At 40.6% G+C, this 19,725-nt stretch overlaps 1 protein-coding gene across 2 annotated transcripts in view; it reads left to right on the plus strand.

Annotated features, from left to right (window-relative positions):
- The window catches only part of adamts13 (ADAM metallopeptidase with thrombospondin type 1 motif, 13), a 138,267-nt gene extending 119,041 nt beyond the window's left edge, over positions 1–19,226 (plus strand). For both annotated transcript variants that reach the window (XM_069931357.1, XM_069931353.1), the window contains 6 exons: positions 1,944–2,145; positions 3,368–3,647; positions 6,365–6,511; positions 7,619–7,795; positions 15,696–15,874; positions 16,317–19,226. In XM_069931357.1, the coding sequence (XP_069787458.1) occupies positions 1,944–2,145; positions 3,368–3,647; positions 6,365–6,511; positions 7,619–7,795; positions 15,696–15,874; positions 16,317–16,493 (1,162 nt within the window). In that variant the 3' untranslated portion in view covers positions 16,494–19,226. The remainder of the gene's footprint in view (positions 1–1,943; positions 2,146–3,367; positions 3,648–6,364; positions 6,512–7,618; positions 7,796–15,695; positions 15,875–16,316) is intronic.
- The last annotated feature ends 499 nt before the right edge of the window (positions 19,227–19,725 follow it).

Here is a 19,725-nt window from a genome sequence, read left to right on the forward strand (position 1 = left end):
ATGAGAGGAGACTTTATAGAGGTCTGCAAGATTCTGAGAGGCATAGATAAGGTGGACAGCCAACACCTTTTCCCCAGGGCAAAAATAGCAAACACCATGGGAAATCTCTACAAAGTGAAGGGAGGAAAGTTTAAGTGAGAGATCAGGAGTAAATTTTTATCACAGAGAGTTGTGGGTGCCTGGAATATCTTGCCAGAGATGGTGGTGGAGGCTGAAACATTAGGGGCATTTAAGAGACTCTTACCATTTATGCCATTGTATAGGATGATCCTCAAAACTTAAAAAATTCTCCTTAAAATTATTTGGTCATCCTATACAAAGTGTCTAAAATTCTTCGCTTGACAATGAAGTTGCACACTGCCGCCATCTTCCTGTCAGCTCCGACAGAATCTCGTACATGCCCAGTGAGTTATTTGTGAAGTCTCAGTGCACCTGCGTTGGGTTCATCTGCCTGGTCCAACTGCTATCAGCTCTGTACAAGATTTAAATGGCCTGTAATAGGAGCCAACAATGGTTTATTTTAAAATATCCAAATAAAATTTAAATTTTAAATGATAATTTTTTATTAAAATATTATGATTTGCTTTTAAGAACATCCACTGGTCAGCAGTGAGTGCCAAATTTTGTGGGGGGGGGGGGTCTTATTCAAAGAGTATTGCTCAAAACCAACATTTTAGATGGAAATTGAGGGGGTCGTATAGATCTGTCCTGTACAATGGAAAATACAGTAGATAGGCACATGGGTAAAAAAAAAACAGAGTTATGAGGTAGAGAAGGTTTAGTGTTTTTTGATAGGAATATATACCGTCAAGGGCTGAAGGGCAGGCACAGTGTTGTAAATGCTCCATGTTCTACAGCATCTATCAGCACTTATTCTCCCACAGTAGGTGCAAAGCATTGGAACATATGCAAACCTATCCCTGATGCTGAAGGTCCATCTTTAAAAGGAGTCTAGATGGCAATGCTCACAGTTTTGATTTGCCCTTGAAAGAGAAGTATTAGACTAGAAGTAAGAGAGTGGATTACTCATATAGGTGGATAGGCAAAGGGTTTATTAACAACCCTGGGTAAGAACTATAGCATTATAATGTTATGAGAATCATAATAAGACCATGACATAGGAGCTGGAATAGGCTATTCAGCCCATCACATCTGCCCTGCAATTCAATCATGAGCTGAACCATTTCCCCAAGCATCCCCTCTTCACAGCCTTCTCCCCATAACCTTTAATGCTTTGGCTAATCAAGAACCTATCAATCTCCGCCTTTAGTACACCCAATGATCTGGACCTCCACAACCAACTGTGGCAACAAATTCCATAGGTTTACCATCCTCTGACTGAACAAATCCCTCATATCTCTGTGCTAAGCGGATGGCCTTTAATCCTGGTTTTTCTGTTTTGTTTTTGACTCTCCCATCATGGGAAGCAACCTTTCTACTCTGCCAATGCCTTTCAATATTCCAAATGTCTCAAATGAGATCCCCTCTCATTCTCCTAAATTCCAACAAATGCAGGACAAGAGCTGTCAAATACTCCTTGTATGATAACCCTTTCATGCCTGGAATTATCCTAGTGAACCTCTTTTGAATCCTCTCCAATGTTAGCACATCTTTTCTTAAATGAGGAGCCCAAAACTGTTCAAAATACTCCAAGTGCCTGATAGAGCCTCAGCGTCACATCCCTGCTCCTATTTTATTCCTCCTGAAATGAATGCCAGCATTGTATTTGCTTTCTTCACCACCAACTCAACCTGCAAGTTTACCTTCAGACTATCCTGCACAAGGACTCCCAGGTCCCTTTGCATCTGTGTATTTTTAATTTTCTCCTCATTTAAAAAAGTATGCCCGTTTCTTTTTGTGAGATGAGAAAATAATGAGAGGAGGAAAAGAGCTTTTTGGGCTGGAGTTGGGATGCTGGTTTAACCTATAACTGTTGTGGACAGATGGCGGGTTTCAGAGCCAGGACGGTGCTCAGTGCTTTGTGGGACTGGCCTGGCTGAGAGAAAGGTGGCCTGTGTACAGCTTCACAATGGGACAGATGTAGAAGTGAACAGAGCCCACTGCTCGGTGCTGGAGGAGCCACTTTCACTTGTCCCGTGCGTTGTCAGCTGCCCGTTTGGTTGGAATCCCCAAAACTGGTCTGAGGTTAGTGCCCTGTTGGGGGAGAAGTTGAATATGGTAAAAACATGGGAACACAGGAGGGACTGATAATTCTAATAAATATAGTGAATACCTGAATTCACAACATATATCCTTGGAGTAAACATCAGTTGATTAACATCAGTTCCATAATCTTTCATTTTAGATATTGGTCTCTTAAAAGGAATTTTGCTGAATGTATCAGCAGGTTCAAATCACAAAATCCCTGGTTTCCGGAACCTACATGGATTGGTAGATGCTGGATAAATGAATTTTCCGTTTGCTTGAAATTGCATGTGGCGTGATTGGCAAACTAACAATGAGGAGTGCCAATTTCAATTTTCTATATTTTTTACCTATTTATTCTTTTTTTTTGCTGGTTGCTTGATTTCTGGATAACAGGGGTTTTACTGTAATCAGTGACATTCCCTGTCTACTAATTAAATGAGAGAAGTCACTGGTGCAGCTGCTGCCTCATTGCGCCAGTGACCTGGGTGTGATTCTGATCTCTGCTGCTGCCTCTAGGGAATTTTCCTGATTTCCCTGTGTTCACATGGGTTTCCTCTCACATCCCAAAGATGTGCAAGTTGGTAAGTTAATTGGCCACAGTAAATTGCACCTAGTGTGCAAGTGAGGGGAATCTGGGGAGAATACAATGTGATTAGTGGATGATTGATGCGTGGTTGATGCTCAGTGTGGATGATGGGCTGAAGGGCCTGTTTCCACCATATACAGTATCAACATTCTAGATGTACACTTTCTATGAATACTATGATCAGCTCCAGTTTCTCTCCATGCTGTCCTTTATTAAAAATTGTAATAATGGATGTTACAATCTTAAGCCTATAACTTTAAATACTTTTCTGACCCACATTAAATAGAGAGGATGGGGAGGGAGGAGGTGAGAGAGGCAATAGGAAGACAGGTATGTGGAGTTGAGGGTAACTGGAGTTGGGATATGGTAAAGCAGAGGATATCCTTGGCAGGTAGACCAGTAGGATTGAGAAGGGATGAATGGGTGAAGTTGAGAGTGGTTAGATAAGGTTATGGGAAATGGGAAAGATGGAGATCATATGAGTGAGTAAGTTCTGAATTAGGTGGAGGGGTCAGTGGGTTTGAGAGGATCAGTTGAGGACAATGGTGGGTAGATGGGACTAAGGAATGGGGTAGGGTTAATTTGAGGGGAAACCAGATCAATTTTGCCTGATTCTTCTTCTTCTCTTCCCAGTGTTCCGTATCCTGTGGTCATGGTGACCAAAGCAGGCAGCTACTCTGTGTCAATTTACACTCAACTGAAGTTGTGCTTGATGCTTTCTGTGATAAGCTGACGAAGCCTGCCACCAAGAAGCCCTGTGGTGCAGGACCCTGCCCGACACAGTTAGTAGTCCAGACTGTAACCCTGACATGGGCTCCCACGGAGAATGCCTCCATTAGTCGTACAGCTGCAGTGAAACCACAAAAGTCCAGAACAGATACAACTACACTGACTAAAGGCTCAAGGAATGAAGGTATAAAGGAGAGAGCTGCATATTCACAACCCCTCACTAATCCATTCTAACACATACTCTAAGATTGAATTGGTGAAGCATGGGCTGGCAATGAAGACCACCTTTGCACAGTTCCACTAAATTCTACTCCCAGGGAAGATCCAGTACAAGCTAGGTTAGAAAATAAAGGAACACTCTCTCATTTTTTTTCCCAAAACTTTTCACAAATTTGTTAAGAGAATACAAATAATAAATGATTTGGTGCTTTAATTAGTTCACCATTATGATGGGGCAGCACAGTTGGCGTAGCTGTTAGCGCAACACCTTTACAGTGCCAGTGATCAGGCCCAGAATTTGAATTCCATGCTGTCTGTAAGGAGTTTGTACATTCTCCCAGTGTCTGCATGGGTTTTCTCCTGGGACTCCAGTTTTCTCCCACCATTCGAAATGTACTGGGTGTGTAGATTAATTGGGCGGCATGGACCCATGGGCCAAAGTGACCTGCCTAAGATTATTTTCCAATCTTTTTATTAATTTTAAGCATACATAAAAGAAACATAATATATAGAATGCGAGGTTACATCACATCATAAACAAACAGTAATTGATTCCTCACAGCTCTATTGTTCAAATAATAAAAACAGTAGAAAATTCTCAACTATCTAACTAATCTTAAGTTATCTAACCCCCCCCCCCCAACCTAATAGTAGAAATTAGAAGTTGGGGTGCCTTAAAACAATAAAATTCAATAGTAAACAAGAAAATGTTCTGAAACATAAATAGAAATAGTTGACATGAAGGGAAAAACAATAATAAAGATTGTATTAAAGTGGGTTTAAAAATCATGAAAAAAATCATAAATGGGCACCTCATTCTATCAAACTTCATATCGGTTATCAGTTATAGCACATCTAATCTTCTCTAAATTTAAACAAGCTAAAATTTGGCACATCACTGGACAAAGGTAGGCAGAATTGAATCTTTTCACCTTAGAAAAATAGACTTTCTAGCCATAAACATCTTGAGCGCACAACATGGCAATCAAATAGATCTTCCATCACCACTCCAAATAGTGCTGTAATTGGATTTGGCAGTAAATTAAGAGCTAAAATTGTAGATAAAGTGTTAAAAATTTATTTCCAATAAGATTCCAATGCCGTACAAAACCAAAATAGTGAACTAACAATGCCACCCTGTTGTTACACCTGTCGCATTGAGGGTTGACATCTGGAAATGTTCGTGCCAATTTATCTTTAGACACGTGTACCCTGTATACAACCGTAAATTGGATGAGTGAATGACAGGTGCAGATTGAGGATATATCAGCAAGTTTAAAAATCATTTCCCACAAATCATCAGAAATAGATCATTGTAAATCCTATTCCCATGCTCTTTTAATCTTATCAATTGGAACCGAACACAATTTCAATATAATATCATAAATGTGAGCAATTAAGCCCTTCTGGGAAGGATGCAAGAGATAAATTACATCCACAACATTTACTTCTATCTACATTTAATTTTTTTAAATTTTAATTTAAATCTTAAATCAGTAATCTCCTTTGGTGCCAATGTCACCAAGACAGACTAAATGTCACTTAACATCTAGCTTTTACAGAGACTACAAACATCCATTCCAAAAAAACTGGATCAGTTTAAATGATTGACATCTACCACTCTTTACACAGTCGAGCGTACTGTGATGGATTATATCATATTTTATATTGTATATAGATATATTTTTGAAGGAGATAGATTGTGGGGGTAGTACAAGCACAAACACTTCACAAAACAGATCTCATTTAAAATGCCAGAGCTATGCTCAAACCAGACAGTCCAGGCTCCCAGTGCCTTTGCAAAAACTTTGAAGAATGCCTATAAGGATTTCACAAGTAGGTGTTAATTGGACATGCTGTGGAATAATGGATTACTGTCTTGAAAAGCAACTGATAAACGGGCTCATGATTGGGTCCAGTGCCACAATCTGTCTGGTTGCAGTTTGCTGTTCTAAGAAGGTTATGTGGTTTTGCAAGCAGAGAGAGAGAGAGAGGAGACCAAACAGGTTTCTCTAAGAGAGAGAGAGAGAACTAATTTCTGCAGTCATGGCAGGTTGGCAGCTTGTTGAAAGTCCATTTTGAAGATGGGTTGTGAGTTCTGAGTTCAGCCTGTTGAAAACCCTTGTGGTCTATACAAGAGGAAATGGCTGGCTAGAGTGTTTCACCTGAAATAATGGAAACAAAAGGAACTCTGTAGTTACCTGCAGAAGAAAAGGTTTTCACTTAGAAAACCCTGAAGGGGAAAGTTTCTTCGGCAAGACACTGAAGGTCCAACAATCAACAAATCTCTCTGAAATTGACAAGACCTTCTTGAGTGGTAACCATTTAAGCACCAAAGCTTGGTGAAAATTCATAAATGTTAAATTCTGTGCACAGTATAAGAATTGCCTGATACTGGTAAACTTGGAGGAGTGAGAAGTGAGATTGGACTGTGAAAAAAATCAAAGAACTTTTCTAAACTTATACACATTACATACATGTGTGCTTAGAATTAGAAGGGGGTTAAGTTAGGTTAAGTTAATAGCAATAAGTTAAAGTTTGATCCTTTTTTATGTTTAAAGAAAATTAAAAGTAACTTTTATTAACGTAACCATTTGTCTTGGTGAATTTCTATTGCTGCTGGGTTTTGGGGTCCTCTGGGCCAGTAACAGAACTGACATTTTCTATGCTGTTATGTTCCAGGTGTCTGTGGCAAGCTGCTTCTGAGCAAATCAGGTGTGCTAAACCTGACCAATTTACAGGTCAGCGAATGCATATTTAGCATTGGACGTCCTCTGGATGAAGTCATCACCATCCGTGTCCTGTCCAGCTCATTAAATTGCAGCAGGCGTAAGAAACCAGGGCCATTATCTTTTATAATCACTCTGAGTTGATTGACAGATGCTGATTAAAAGGACAGCATATTGAAGCTGAAGGAAGAGGGGTTTGATGTTTTGCCTGCTGATGGTACTGTGTTTTGCATCATGCAGTAGAAAGTAAAGGATTGGGGCAGAGAGCTTTTTACTTCAAGGGAATTAGTCTGCACATAACCTGTACCCCACTAGGACTCTGGCTATGGAACCATATCACAGTAAGATGCAGTGTTTATAGAATTTGTACCATAGTGAAAGTTGATATCTCTCGATTTTGAATGTGAACCCAGTGAGATTTTGACCCCATGGATCCATTTCAATAGTGACAATTAGTGTCTACGGAATCCATTCTCCTGTGAGAGTATGTCCAGGACATGTATCTCAATGAGGGTCTGTGTCTGCAGAACCCATATCTAACTGAGAGTCTGTTGAACCTATACTACAGTGAGGGTCGGGTGTGTGCAGAACCCATACCCCAATGAGGGTTATCGTGTGTGGAATCCATACCCCAATGAGGGTCAGTGTGTGGAACCCATATCCCAGTGAAGGTCAGGGTGTGTGGAACCTGTAACCCCGTGCGGGTCAGTGTCGGCAACCTGTAACCCAGTGAGGGTCAGTAGGTTTGGAACCTGCACCCCAGTGAGGATCAGTGTGTGTGTGGAACCTGTACTCCTATGAGAGACAGTGTGTGTAAAATCTGTACCCCAGTGAGAGTCAGTGTGTATGGACCCTGTATCCCAATGAGGGTCTCAGTGTATGGAAGCAGTACCCCTCTGAGTGCCAATGTGTGTGGAATCCATTCCCCACTGAGAGTCCCATACCTGAGTGAGAGTCAGTCTCTGTAGGACTTGTATCTCAGTGAGAATCGATGTTTGAGACAATATGCTTGAGATGTGTAAGCCAGATTGAATTAGAGCCAGTAAATTCTATATCCCATGAGAGCTAAAAGCCATGTATGTAATCTGTATGCCAATGGGATCAGCATTGTCAAGGAGAGGTGAACAATTGTGATGTTAACTTAAGGAATTGACACTACAATAAATGCAGAGATTGTGGATCTTTTAGATGTCTACTCTTTCACCAGGGGAAGCTCTGTTATTTTGTGGCCGACGACTGTTTTGGAAGACTTGCTCACCACGTAAAGGGTTCACGCTTACATCTGTCACAAACACACTAACAATCAGGCAGCGAAGCAGCACTAACAGTAGTGGAACTGTCCTCCAGTACTCGAGCAGCCTTTCATCTCGACAGTACCACCGAGGTAAGTGCTCCTGTGGTTGGATATCAGCTTGGTGAGTTTCAAAAGAACAATGCGAGTTGCCAGAGGCAATGGGCTTCAGACTGGAACTCAAAATGCACCTTGACATCTCCAGTGAAATTTGAGGGAGTACAGCTCTGTTGTAGGTGCTGCCTTTCAGAACAGTTATTGGACTTGCCCTCTGTTCCCTCTCAGATGAACAAACAATCTCAATGTATTTTTGTTTGAAGCCCAAGAATTCTCCTTTGTGTCCCAACTCACATTAGTCAAAGAGCAGGAATAACAAGACTCTGCAACTGCTGGAATCTGAAGCAAAAAGCAAGGTAGGGTCCTAACCATCCCTTTGCCTTCACAGATGCTGACTTGCTGAGTTCCTCCACCAGCTCAACTTTTGTTCAGCTGGTCAATAAATTTTTTTTTCAATAGAAGGCTTCATAGTTACAGGGAGTTTTGATAGAGTTGCAACTCTACAAATCTCTGGTGAGACCATACTTAGAATATCGTGTTAAGTTCTGGTCACCTCATTATAGAAAAGATGTAGAAGCTGTGGAAAGGGTGCAGAGGAGATTTACCAGAATGATGCCTGGATTGGAAAATAAGTCTTATGAGGCAAGATTAACAGAGCCAGGACATTTCTCTTTGGAGTGAAGAAGGATGAAAGATAACTTAGAGGTCTACAAGATTCTGAGAGGCTTGGATAAGGTAGACAGCCAGCGCCTTGTTCCCAGGGTGGGAGTTCCAAAAACTAGAAAACATCTGTACAAGGAGGGAAGTTTAGAGGAGACATCGAAAAGTTTTTTTACACCAGAGAGTTGTGGGTGCATGGAATGCCTTGGTTGTGGAGGGTGAAACATTAAGGGCATTTAAAAGACTCTTAGACAGGTACTTAGATGAAAGAAAAATAGAGGGTTAAGAGATAGGAAGGCTTTTTTTTGGTAAAAACATATAGGTTGGCACAACGTTGAGGGCTGTAGTGCTCTGTCTTCTAGTACTTAGGAGAAAATGTGTCTATTGTGACAAGATCAACAAGCAAAAGAATATAAAATTGGGCAAAAGATGAGGAAAACCAACATTTCCACATTGAGCTATTAGAATCTGAAATCAAGAGCAGTGGAGGCGAGGAGTCACATGATGGAGTAGTGGCCGGTCGGGAAAACCAGCCCTCTCCAGGAAAATAGGAAAAAAAAGTTAGGAAAAAGCTAAGCATTACAGAAATAGAGTACAAGAAATAGAAGATAAAGATACAGAGAAGAGAAAGAAGATGGCTTCCAAGAAGGAGAAAGTAAGAACAGCTGGAAAAAAAGAAATAAAAAAGTTGCCGGAGAAGAAAGAAGAAGGCCTTACCTGCAGGAAGGAACAGGATGCTGTGGTGACGAGGAGCACCCAACCATCGAGGTCAGTACCTGCCCAACAGAGTCGCGACCCACCAGCCGGTACACTACAAAATGGCTCTTGGAGCCAAACAAAAGTGTGCAGTGAGCAATCAGAGGAGAAAAAGGACACCGGTGGGAAGGGGGCTCAGCAGAGGAGCGGGCTGTCACAGACTGAGCAGCTGAGAGACGCCCGACACCAGGGCGCTCAGCTGGAGGACGAGAAGGCAGCAGAAGAGGGAGTGACGAAATAGACGTGGAAGACAGATGGAGGGAAGATCGACAAGAAGACCAACATCAAAAAGCACAACAGACGAGCAGCCCAAGAGGGGAGGAACAACAACAAGAGGCCCAGCAAGAAGAGGCCCGACAAAGAGATACACGCAGAAGAGACACAGACACAAAGAAGAGGAAGAAGAAGACCAAGATCTTCACAGAGAAATAGAAGGTAAAACTGATGAACAGAATATAGATAGTCTTTTTTGAAGAACAAATGAGATCATTAAATGAATGGTCATCATTAGAATTTAATGTAATTAAAAGGAAAATGAAAAGAACAGAAGATAAAATGCAAAGGTTAGAACTGGTAATGACAGAAATAGGGAAAAGAGGAGAGAATGTGGAAGAGCGGGAAACAGCTGTAGAAATGGAAGTGAATGACTTAAGAGAAAAATTGGAAGAATGTGATAAAAAAAATTAAAGAGACACAAGAGTTGTTACCTCAGAAAATTGATATGTTGGAAAATTATAGTAGGCGAAACAACATAAAAATAGTGGGCCTGAAGGAGGATGAAGAAGGCACAGACATGAAGGAATTTATAAAAGGATGGATCCCGAAGGTCCTGGGAATGACAGAAATGCAGGAAGAAATTGAATTAGAAGGGGCACACAGAGCATTAGCTCCGAAACCACAGGCACATCAAAAACCAAGATCCATCTTAGTAAAATTTTTGAGATATACGACAAAAGAAAATATACTGGAACGGGCAAGGAATAAAATTAGAGAAGATAAGGAATCATTGGAATACAAGGGTCACCAGTACTGCATCATTTACTTAATACATGGAAGAAGATCCACATAGAAAGGAAAAAAAACGAATGATCAAATACCAAAATTATTATTGACGCAAAATCCGCTAATCCCTTTTACAATAGGCAACCTTTCCTTTAGAGAATGGGAGAGATAAGAAATCAAAAGAATAGAAAATTGTTTTTTGGGAAATAATTTATTAACATTTGAACAGTTGAAGTACAAATATGGAATAACTCATAGTACAATGTTTTCATATCATCATTTGAAAGCTTATTTAAAGGATAAATTGGGAAACAGCCTGAAATTACCTGAAGGAAGCAGCGTTGAATACGTGATTACAAACACAATGATAATCAAAAGATTTATAATCAACATGTACATTAAGCAGCAAGATAATGAAAATGAAATAAACTATAAACTATAAACTAAGCAGAAGTGGGAAAAGGATCTAAACATAAAGATAAAAATGAAGTATGGGAAAAGTTATGCTCTGGAACTATGAAGAATACAATAAACACAAGGTTATGCATGATACAGTATAATTGGTTACACAGGGTATATGTTACTCCTCAAAAATTAAAAAAATGGGATTCAACATGATCAGATAGATGTTTTCGCTGTAAGAAGGAAATGGGAACAACATTACATGCAACTTGAGCATGTACGAAAGTAAATACATTTTGGGAAGAATTAAATCAGATATTAAATAAAATTACAAAAAATAACAAACCAAAAAAACATAAAAAACAAACCAAAAATACCAAAAGTAGAGAATTCGGCCTCAAATTGGATAAAGTGCAAAAAAAATTCATTATGATAGCCTTAGTGATAGCAAAAAAATGTATAATGTCAACTTGGAAAATGGAAGAGAGCATGAGTATACAGCAATGGTACATGGAAATGAATAAATGTATTCCCTTGGAAAAAAATAACATATAATTTAAAAAAATAAAGTCACAATGTTTAAACAAATTTGGGAACCATACATGGAACACATCAGAGGGAGCTTGCCTACGACCTCCAGCCCCTAAAATGAGAATGAAAATGATAAGAAGTCAAAACAACTAGATTCAGTGTGTAATAAATAGATGATGCATTTTTTTTGTTTATTTTCCTTTGTGTGAAGATATTGTTTTATGGTTTTATTGTATTGTATATATTGAATATTTATGGGTATTGGAAGGGGTGGGTAGAGGGGAGGGAGGGAAGGTGGGGGAGGGAGGGAAGGTGGGGGAGGGGAAAGGGGAGAAAAGACCACTGTGTAAATTTAATGAGATACATTTGTACATATTTTGGTTGATATGGTTCACAGTGTGAAAAATTTTTAAATTATTTTAAAAAATTGAAAAAAAAAGCACCTAAGAATGGTGGAGGCAATTTCAATAGAAACGTTCAATACAAACAGCAGAAAAAGGAACTATTTTCGGGGCCCTGGAGAAGGAACAGGTCTACAGGACCAATCCAATGGGTGTACCAAACAATGAGTACGCACATGAAGGACCAAATAAGTCTCCTTCAGTGGAATGGGATGTAATGATTCTGTGATGTAAGATAGCCTATTCGCAGAACCAAGATGTTTTATCTTAATGTTGAAAGTCAAACTGTACCACTCTGGCTGTGATCAGAGGCATTAAAACCAAAGTGAATGCACGTTCAAGTTTAAGTTTATCATCACATATGCTGAGGTACAGTGAACACATTTCTGTGGTCTCCAGCAAGTTAACCCATATATAAATGGAGCGCATAAAACCCAGTGCAGAGTGTAGAGATTACAGAGAGAGAGAGAGAGAGAGAGAGAGAGAGAGAGAGAGAGAGAGAGATCAGTTAGAACAGAGCAAGAGCCACATAATGTAAGTTTTATTTAGGAGTCTGATAGAGCAGGAAAGACATTGTCCTTCAATCTGGTGGTGCATGATTTCATACTCACAAATCTTCTTAAATATGTTGGCTGCTTTTTTCCATGGCTGCAAGAAGTATAGCTGGCTGATGGAAGGGAGGGAGGTCTGTTTGATGGTCTGAGCTGTGTTCACAATTCTATGCATGTATAAATTGATAACAGGTGTAGACCACTCAATCCCTGAAGCCTATTCAGGCATTCAATAAAATCATGGCTGATGCAAGTGTAACCTCAATCCTGTTTTCACGACTATTCTCCCTCCTCCATAACATTTCACCCCCATGTAATCAGTCTTCTATCTCTTCCTTGAAAAATACTCAAGGGCATTTTGCTTTCACTTCTCTTGGAGAAAGGAAGTTCCAAATAGAGGAAAAACAATTCTTATCTCTGTCTTCAATGGGTGACCCTAGTCAATTATCCCACATAGAGATCCAGATCCACCCTGTTAAAACCTCTCAGGATTTTATATCTTCCAAATGGACCTCCATGATTGCATAAAATGTTGTGCATTTAAACAATGAGGTATGGGTAAGGAGCTGAGGTAGGCAGGGTGTTAGCTGATGAACTGCTGCAGTGGACTGATACCAAACAATGCGAACATGTATCAAGTTATCAACTGGGGGTGTGCCACATGATGATGTGGGGTTAGACTGGTAATCCCTGCTCTCTGAAAAGTGACAAAAAAACACTATAAAAGTTACAGAAAGTACAACAAAGAACAATTTAAAGACAGACAGAAAAGATCAACATACCACCGAAGAAAAATAAAGGCCTTACTGAAATACAAGAACGGAACAAGAAGAAGAAGAGAGGCCTACCTTGAAAAAGGATCCTGGAGCTGTCTGCAAGGAAATATCCAAGGGAGAGAGGCCAGAAGCTGGGGAGACCTTGGACACTGTTCCTCAAGGTCTTCTCTGACAATGGCCGCTGATATAGAGTGAAGAAATGACTGCGCATGCACAACTCCTCGCACATGTGCAGAGCACACAAAAAAAAGAGAAAACTTTTAAAAAGGTACAGGACACTCACAGCTCCAGTGATCCAGAGGAGGACCTGGAAAAGCAAAGAAAAGACCAAGAACAATCTACAATCAAGAAAAAAGCAGAGAAAGGTCCAGAAACTTCTTTATCTTCTGGGGAAATGAAGCAATGTTTAGACAATTTTCGTCAATCGGAAGTATTAACTGATGAAGTAAAGAAGAATGGTGACAAGATTGAAAGATGAATGCAACAAGTTGACACAAGATTTAAAATAGTGGATGGGAAAATTAAAGGAAATTAATTTGAGATTCAGAAAATTATGGATCAAATGAAGAAGGTGCAAGCAGAAGCTGCTGCTAAGAATGATCCGTTAATGATTTGGAAAATTTTAGTAGACGGAATAACATCAAGATTGTTGGAGTGAGAGATGGTGATGAAGGTCAAGATATGAAAAAATGTTTGAGTCAGGCTGAATTTCAAGGAGATTTGGAGATTGAACAAGCCCACAGGGCACTGAGACCTAAACCTCAGCCTGACCAAAGGTCCTGTTCAATACTTGTCAGATTTCTTCGATATGAAGTAAGAGAGAAGATACTGGAGTTGGCAGCAAAGCAAACGAAAGAGAGACAATCACCTTTGATTTATAATAGAAATAAGATTTTTTTTTAAATCTGGACATAAGTTTTGATTTGTTAAAAAAGAGAAAAGAGTTTAATCCAGTTAAAGATGTGCTATGAAAAAAGGACTAAGCCTTTGTTTTGAGATACCCTGCTGTATTGAAAGTATTTGTGCAGGGTGGGAGGAATAGATTTTTTTACAGAGCCTAATGAAGCAAAGGTATCTGCCGATTCATTGCCTGACAAAGAATGAATTATATAACTGAAAGATGTTTACTGTACCTGAAATTACATTGTGTTTCGAGAGAGTTTAAAGGGGGAGGATGGTTTAACCTATAATGCACGTGATCTTTTATATTTTGTTGGAAAATCTATAGTATGGGATGGTATGGTATTTTAAGCAAGTTAGTGGGGACTATGAAGCTGACCATTGCGGAATCATGGGCACAAATGTGATATTTTCCACATCCCATACAGATCAGGGGATTAGAGATGTTCCACCATCACGCACCTCTGGGGCTTTTCTTCACTTTCTTCTTTTCACTTTCTTTTCATGTCTTTCTCTTTTTTTGTTCAAAGCCTGGATTGTCTATGAATGTAGTATGTTATGAAAGCAGTATGAAGGGTGTGCTAGGAGGGGGAGAGGGAGGGGGATGCTGGATGGATGTATGCTCATATATTGGTGTCTCATGGTGGGGAAATTGAATTTCATTAGTATCAACATTAACAGAATTCAGAATCCGATAAAGTGAAAAGATTATTAAGTTATATGAAAAAAAAATTAAAGTGGATGTAGCTTTTTTACAAGAAATTCATTTAACTGAAGTAGAACGTGCAAAGTGAAAGAGGGAATGGGTAGGAATGGAATTGTCTTCTTCATTTAATTCTAAAGCCAGAGGGGTAGCGATACTAATAAATAAAAGTTAACCAAGTAAAATATTGGATACAGCTATTGATAAAGCAGGAAGATATGTGATGATAAATTGTCAAATTTATTCAGAATGTTGGACATTAATGAATATATATTCACTGAGTACAGATGATGGAAAATTTATGCAAGACATTTTTATGCAATTAGGGAAAATAATCATGGGAGGAGATTTTAATTTTACTTTTGATTCGAAGGTTGATACAACAGGTGGAATTATGGTTAAAAATAAGGTAATTAAAAAGTTATCAACTAATGACCAGAGAGACCATTGGGAGATCAGTTTGTAAATGGTGAGAAACTTGGAATTGGAGAAATGATTTGAAAAAAGATCAATGCCAATAATTATTAAAATCTCAGGGATAGGTACAGGAAACCATCAAAACGATTGGTGGATTATTGGCCTGTAGCTTAAGAGGTAAAGTTGGACTATAAGCAGGTGTAAGTGATGCTCCCATTCTTAGACTCATAGAGAGATACCACACTGATTATCAAGCACTCGCTTCCATTAATCCTACATCAATCTCATTTTCTATTCTTCCCCATATTTGCATTGACTCTCCCAAGATTCGCATTGACTCTCCCAAGATTCTACTGGTTAGCTACTTACTAGGAACAATTTACAGTGACCAGCTAACCTACCAGCCTGCATGCCTTTAGGGTGCCGAGTCCTGCTGAGACCCCACCTGGGATAAAGGTTTGGGGTTGTCTTGATTATGGAATTTAAGATAAAGAAGGAATTTATACTGGTAAAGTTTTGTTTGGTGTGAGAAGAGCCATTATGTTAAAATTAGAGTTAGGCTGTTTCTGAATGAAATCAGAAACAATTCTTTCTACAAAGGGATGGAAACGCAATGGAATCTGGAGTCTTCACAAAAGAGAACAGAAGATTTTTGTTCACTCTGATTATACAGAGATATGGATCAAAAATTAATAAAACAAACTGAGATACAGGTTAATTTGTGTAATCACTTAAGGTGCCATTGCTTCAGGGTGTCTGAGTAGATATTGTTTGTTGTTATGCATTGAGCTGCTGGATTAAACCAAATTCACAGCAATGATGCTTTCCTTTTTTCAGAATGTGATGTCCAACTGTATGGACACTGGGGTATTATAGTCAGCCCCATGCAGTCCTACAAGGAGGGCCAAGCATGTCGTACCTTTATCAATGTATCTCCAAAGGATCGTATCATAATCAGAGTACTGCACCTGAAGTTTGACGTTAAGATGAACACTACCTCCTCTGATTACATTCTGGTGGGTTGGACTCCGTATTCTGCATTATATTACAGTAAAACCCCTATTATCCGGAATTCAAGCAACCAGCAAAAAAATAGCAAAGAAATAAATAGGTAAAATATACTGAAGTTTAAAATGGATGTGCCTTGCCGTTAGTTTGCCAATCACGCAACATGCAACCTTAAACAAGTGGAAGATTCACTTTTATGGCAACTTCCAATCCCCGTAGGTGGAGGATACCAGGGGTTTTACTGTATTCCGTTTGCTCTTTCAAGACTTCTCATTGGGATACAGTTTCAAAAGAACCGACATTAACTTGGATGCAGGTCCCACAGACTGACTGTTGTAAGAATATGGATTGCATTGTTTCCCACCTACCAGAGTCAAAGTTGGAAATATGTGCTTTGACCTGGTAATACCTCCACCAAGTTTTTAATGGTTAAACCCTTTTTGTTTTCAGATAAAGGATATCAGCACACAGAGGTATTCTGCATATCGTGGTAACAACCTGTTTCTTTGGCAATCGTTGGGAAACTCTGTTGAAATAGAATTTTATGGAGATTTTCGATTCCGGGCCTTGTTTAGAGCTATACCTTCCAAAACTGTGAGAGGCATCCACCGATTAAACTGTGGGTAATGGAAACTGGCAAATTCCCCTCGCTGGAATGTTCTCCTGCTGATTAACTATTCTTCTCTGTTTGTATTCAGGCAGCAGTTGATTATGCTTTGCCACCATTGTGATTGTGAAACCTTCTCTGAGTGAACTGTCTCCTTCCAATGTTTTAACCATTAGAAACCACCCATCCTTTAACCTAGTGCTAGGAACTTCTGATTCAAGGCATCACTAATTTGAACATTGCACAAAGTGCTGAAGGGACTCAGCAGGTCACACAGCATCTATGGAAAGCAAGAGGCAGTCGATATTTTGCGCCTCAGCTGTTTATCAGGAGTGCTGCATGAGCTGCTGACTTCCTCCAGCACTTTGTGTATTATTTTAGTTCTCCAGTATATAGAGACTTCTTGTTTACCTCCACTGCTGATCTGAAGATGGTTGAACAAGAATTACATCCAAGTATTCTAGTTCTGTTTACGCTGTCAACATGAATAACCCTTTTTCATAATTTACTGACCAAAGCATGTCACAGATTAGCCTGAGCCCTCTTGGCAGTCTGCACTGCATACACTTGTTGGCCTATTCCATTCAATCATTTCCAATTCAATCAACCTTACTTCACTCCCAATCCTCCCTTTCGTTCCCTGCATCCCAGTGAATAAGTTGGTTTTGTAATGAATTTTTCTCAAATAGTAAATGTTGTTTTTCTTTATATTTAACCACTATTCTTTATTTCTTGCAGTTTCATATATATTTAACTCAATGTTTTTCACTGAATTGTACTGAGCCAACAGTGTGTAATCAATTAATTCACCTCATGAAGGGGCAGCACAGTTAGTGTTGCAGTTAGTGCAACACTATTGCAGTAGCAGTGACCAGAGTTCGAATCCTGTGCTGACTGTAAGAAGTTTGTACGTTCCCCCCACCACCCCCCCCCCCACCCCACCTCCGTGTCTGCATGGTTTTCCTTCAGGTGCTTCGGTTTCCTCCCACCATTCAAAAATGTACAGGGATTGTCAGTCAATTGGGTGTAATTGCATGAGCTCGTGGGCCGGAATGACCTATTACCATGCTGTATGTCTAAAATTAAAATTGACCTAGAGCAGCATTACCAGTCCAGGCAAGCCATCTCCTTTCTCCGTATAATCCCTGTTGAAATGAAGATGATCCTTCACTCAGTGGAGCAGACAGTAGGTGCTTTCAAACTGCAGCACCTAGGCCGCCCTCTTGGGACCTGGGTGCAATTACTGGGTCTTGGGTGCAGGGTGCACCTTTCAAATTGCAGGGACTTACCTGATAAATCATTAACCTGGCGATTTAAGGGGGATCCTGCCCCCACGATGAAGCAGTGAGTGACATGTCACACATTCACGGGAAGGATCGGCCATCAGCTTTCCTCCCTGCCCCCATCAGTTGCCAACCCCAGCGACGTGCCACTCCAGTTCCGCCAGTGCCAGAGCAGTTCCAGCAGCATGGGGGATTATGGGTAAGAAGACGGCCTTGCTCCTGCACTCCTGCATTGAGCCGTCACTGTGAACCAGAGCAGCATTCACAGCAGCAACACATTGAGGCACCCTACCCCTCCCCCACCATCGCAGCACCCACTCTCCACTCCCCCCCCCCCCCAATTTTTCTCAATGTCTGGTCAATATCTCTTTGTCTACTTACTTTATCAACTAATATCAACCGATATTCTTTGGCTTGGCTTCGCGGACGAAGATTTATGGAGGGGGTAAAAAGTCCACGTCAGCTGCAGGCTCGTTTGTGGCTGACAAGTCCGATGCGGGACAACCGATATTAACATACAATAAAACACAAAAGTCTGCAGACACCGTGGTTGAAGTAAACACCTGCATCTCCTTCATTTCCTGCTAATCTGCTCTAGCCCCCTCTCCCCCCAGATGCAACAAACACAGATTTCCCCTTGTCCACACCAACAGTCGCACCAGCCTCTGCATCCCACACATTATCCTCTGGAATTTCCGGAACTTACAACAGGATCCCTTTACCCCAGACACATTCTCTCTTCGCTGCTTTCTGTAAGGACCATCCCTCATGCATTCATCCCTACCCACCAATCTCCTCCCTCCCCCCCACCAGCACCTTTCCCTCTGGCCACAGGAGGTGCCACACTTGCACCCACACACCTCCTGCCTCACCACAGTCCTAGGCCCCAGATAGGCTTTTCAAGAGAAGCAATACTTCATTTGTGTATCTGCAGGATTGATTTACTGCATCTGGTCTTCTCTGCATCAGAGAGACTGGATGCAGACTGGGAGATCACTTTGCTCTTTGCTCTGTCCGCTCTAATGACAGATACCTCCTAGTGGCCAACCATCTCAGTCTGTGACACACTCCCACACTCACATGTGTGTCCATGGCTTCATGGACCATCCCACCAAGACCACCCATAAGTTGGAGGAACAACACCTGATTTTCCGTCTGGGCATTCTCCAGCCAGATGGCATTAACATCGACTTTTCTGGTGTCTGCTCTCCTTCCCCCTTCCCTTCCTTTCCCTCTGTCAGTTCTCCATCCCCTTCCCTCTCTATCCACCCAGCCATTCCTCATCCCCTTGCTTCCTGCTGTGCCCTCCCTCCCTTCCCTAACTATTACCTCCTGCCTTTGTGACCACGCCTTCCCCCTTACCCTTTTATTTGGATGCCTGCCGACATTTTTCCATATCTTGATGAAGGTCTCAAGCCTGAAATGCTGGTTATGTATTTTTATCTTTGCTATATAAAGGACATTGTTTGACCTGCTGAGTTTCTCCAGCTTTGTGTTTTTAATGTATTAACAAAGCCCCAAAGTGCATCATGTTGGACAATCGAAACAAAATTTTGCATTGAGCATGTTTGTGTTAATCAAAGATTAGGGACTGTCATAAATGTAGAAAAGAAGTGGAGAGAGTCAGGGGGGGAATTCTAGAGCTAAGCATTGGACATTGACAATGAAAGAAGTGGAGGGAGTCAAGGAGGGAATTCTAGAGCTTAACATTGGACATTGACAATGAAAGAAGTGGAGGGAGTCAGGGAGGGAATTCTAGAGCTTAACATTGGACATTGACAATGAAAGAAGTGGAGGGAGTCAGGGAGGGAATTCTAAAGCTAAGCATTGGACATTGACAATGAAAGAAGTGGTGGGAGTCAGGGAGGGAATTCTAGAGCTAAGCATTGGACATTGACAATAAAAGAAGTGGAGGGAGTCAGGGAGGGAATTCTAGAGCTAAGCATTGGACATTGACAATGAAAGAAGT

Source organism: Narcine bancroftii, chromosome 1 (assembly GCF_036971445.1).
Source record: "Narcine bancroftii isolate sNarBan1 chromosome 1, sNarBan1.hap1, whole genome shotgun sequence".
NCBI lineage: Eukaryota > Metazoa > Chordata > Chondrichthyes > Torpediniformes > Narcinidae > Narcine > Narcine bancroftii.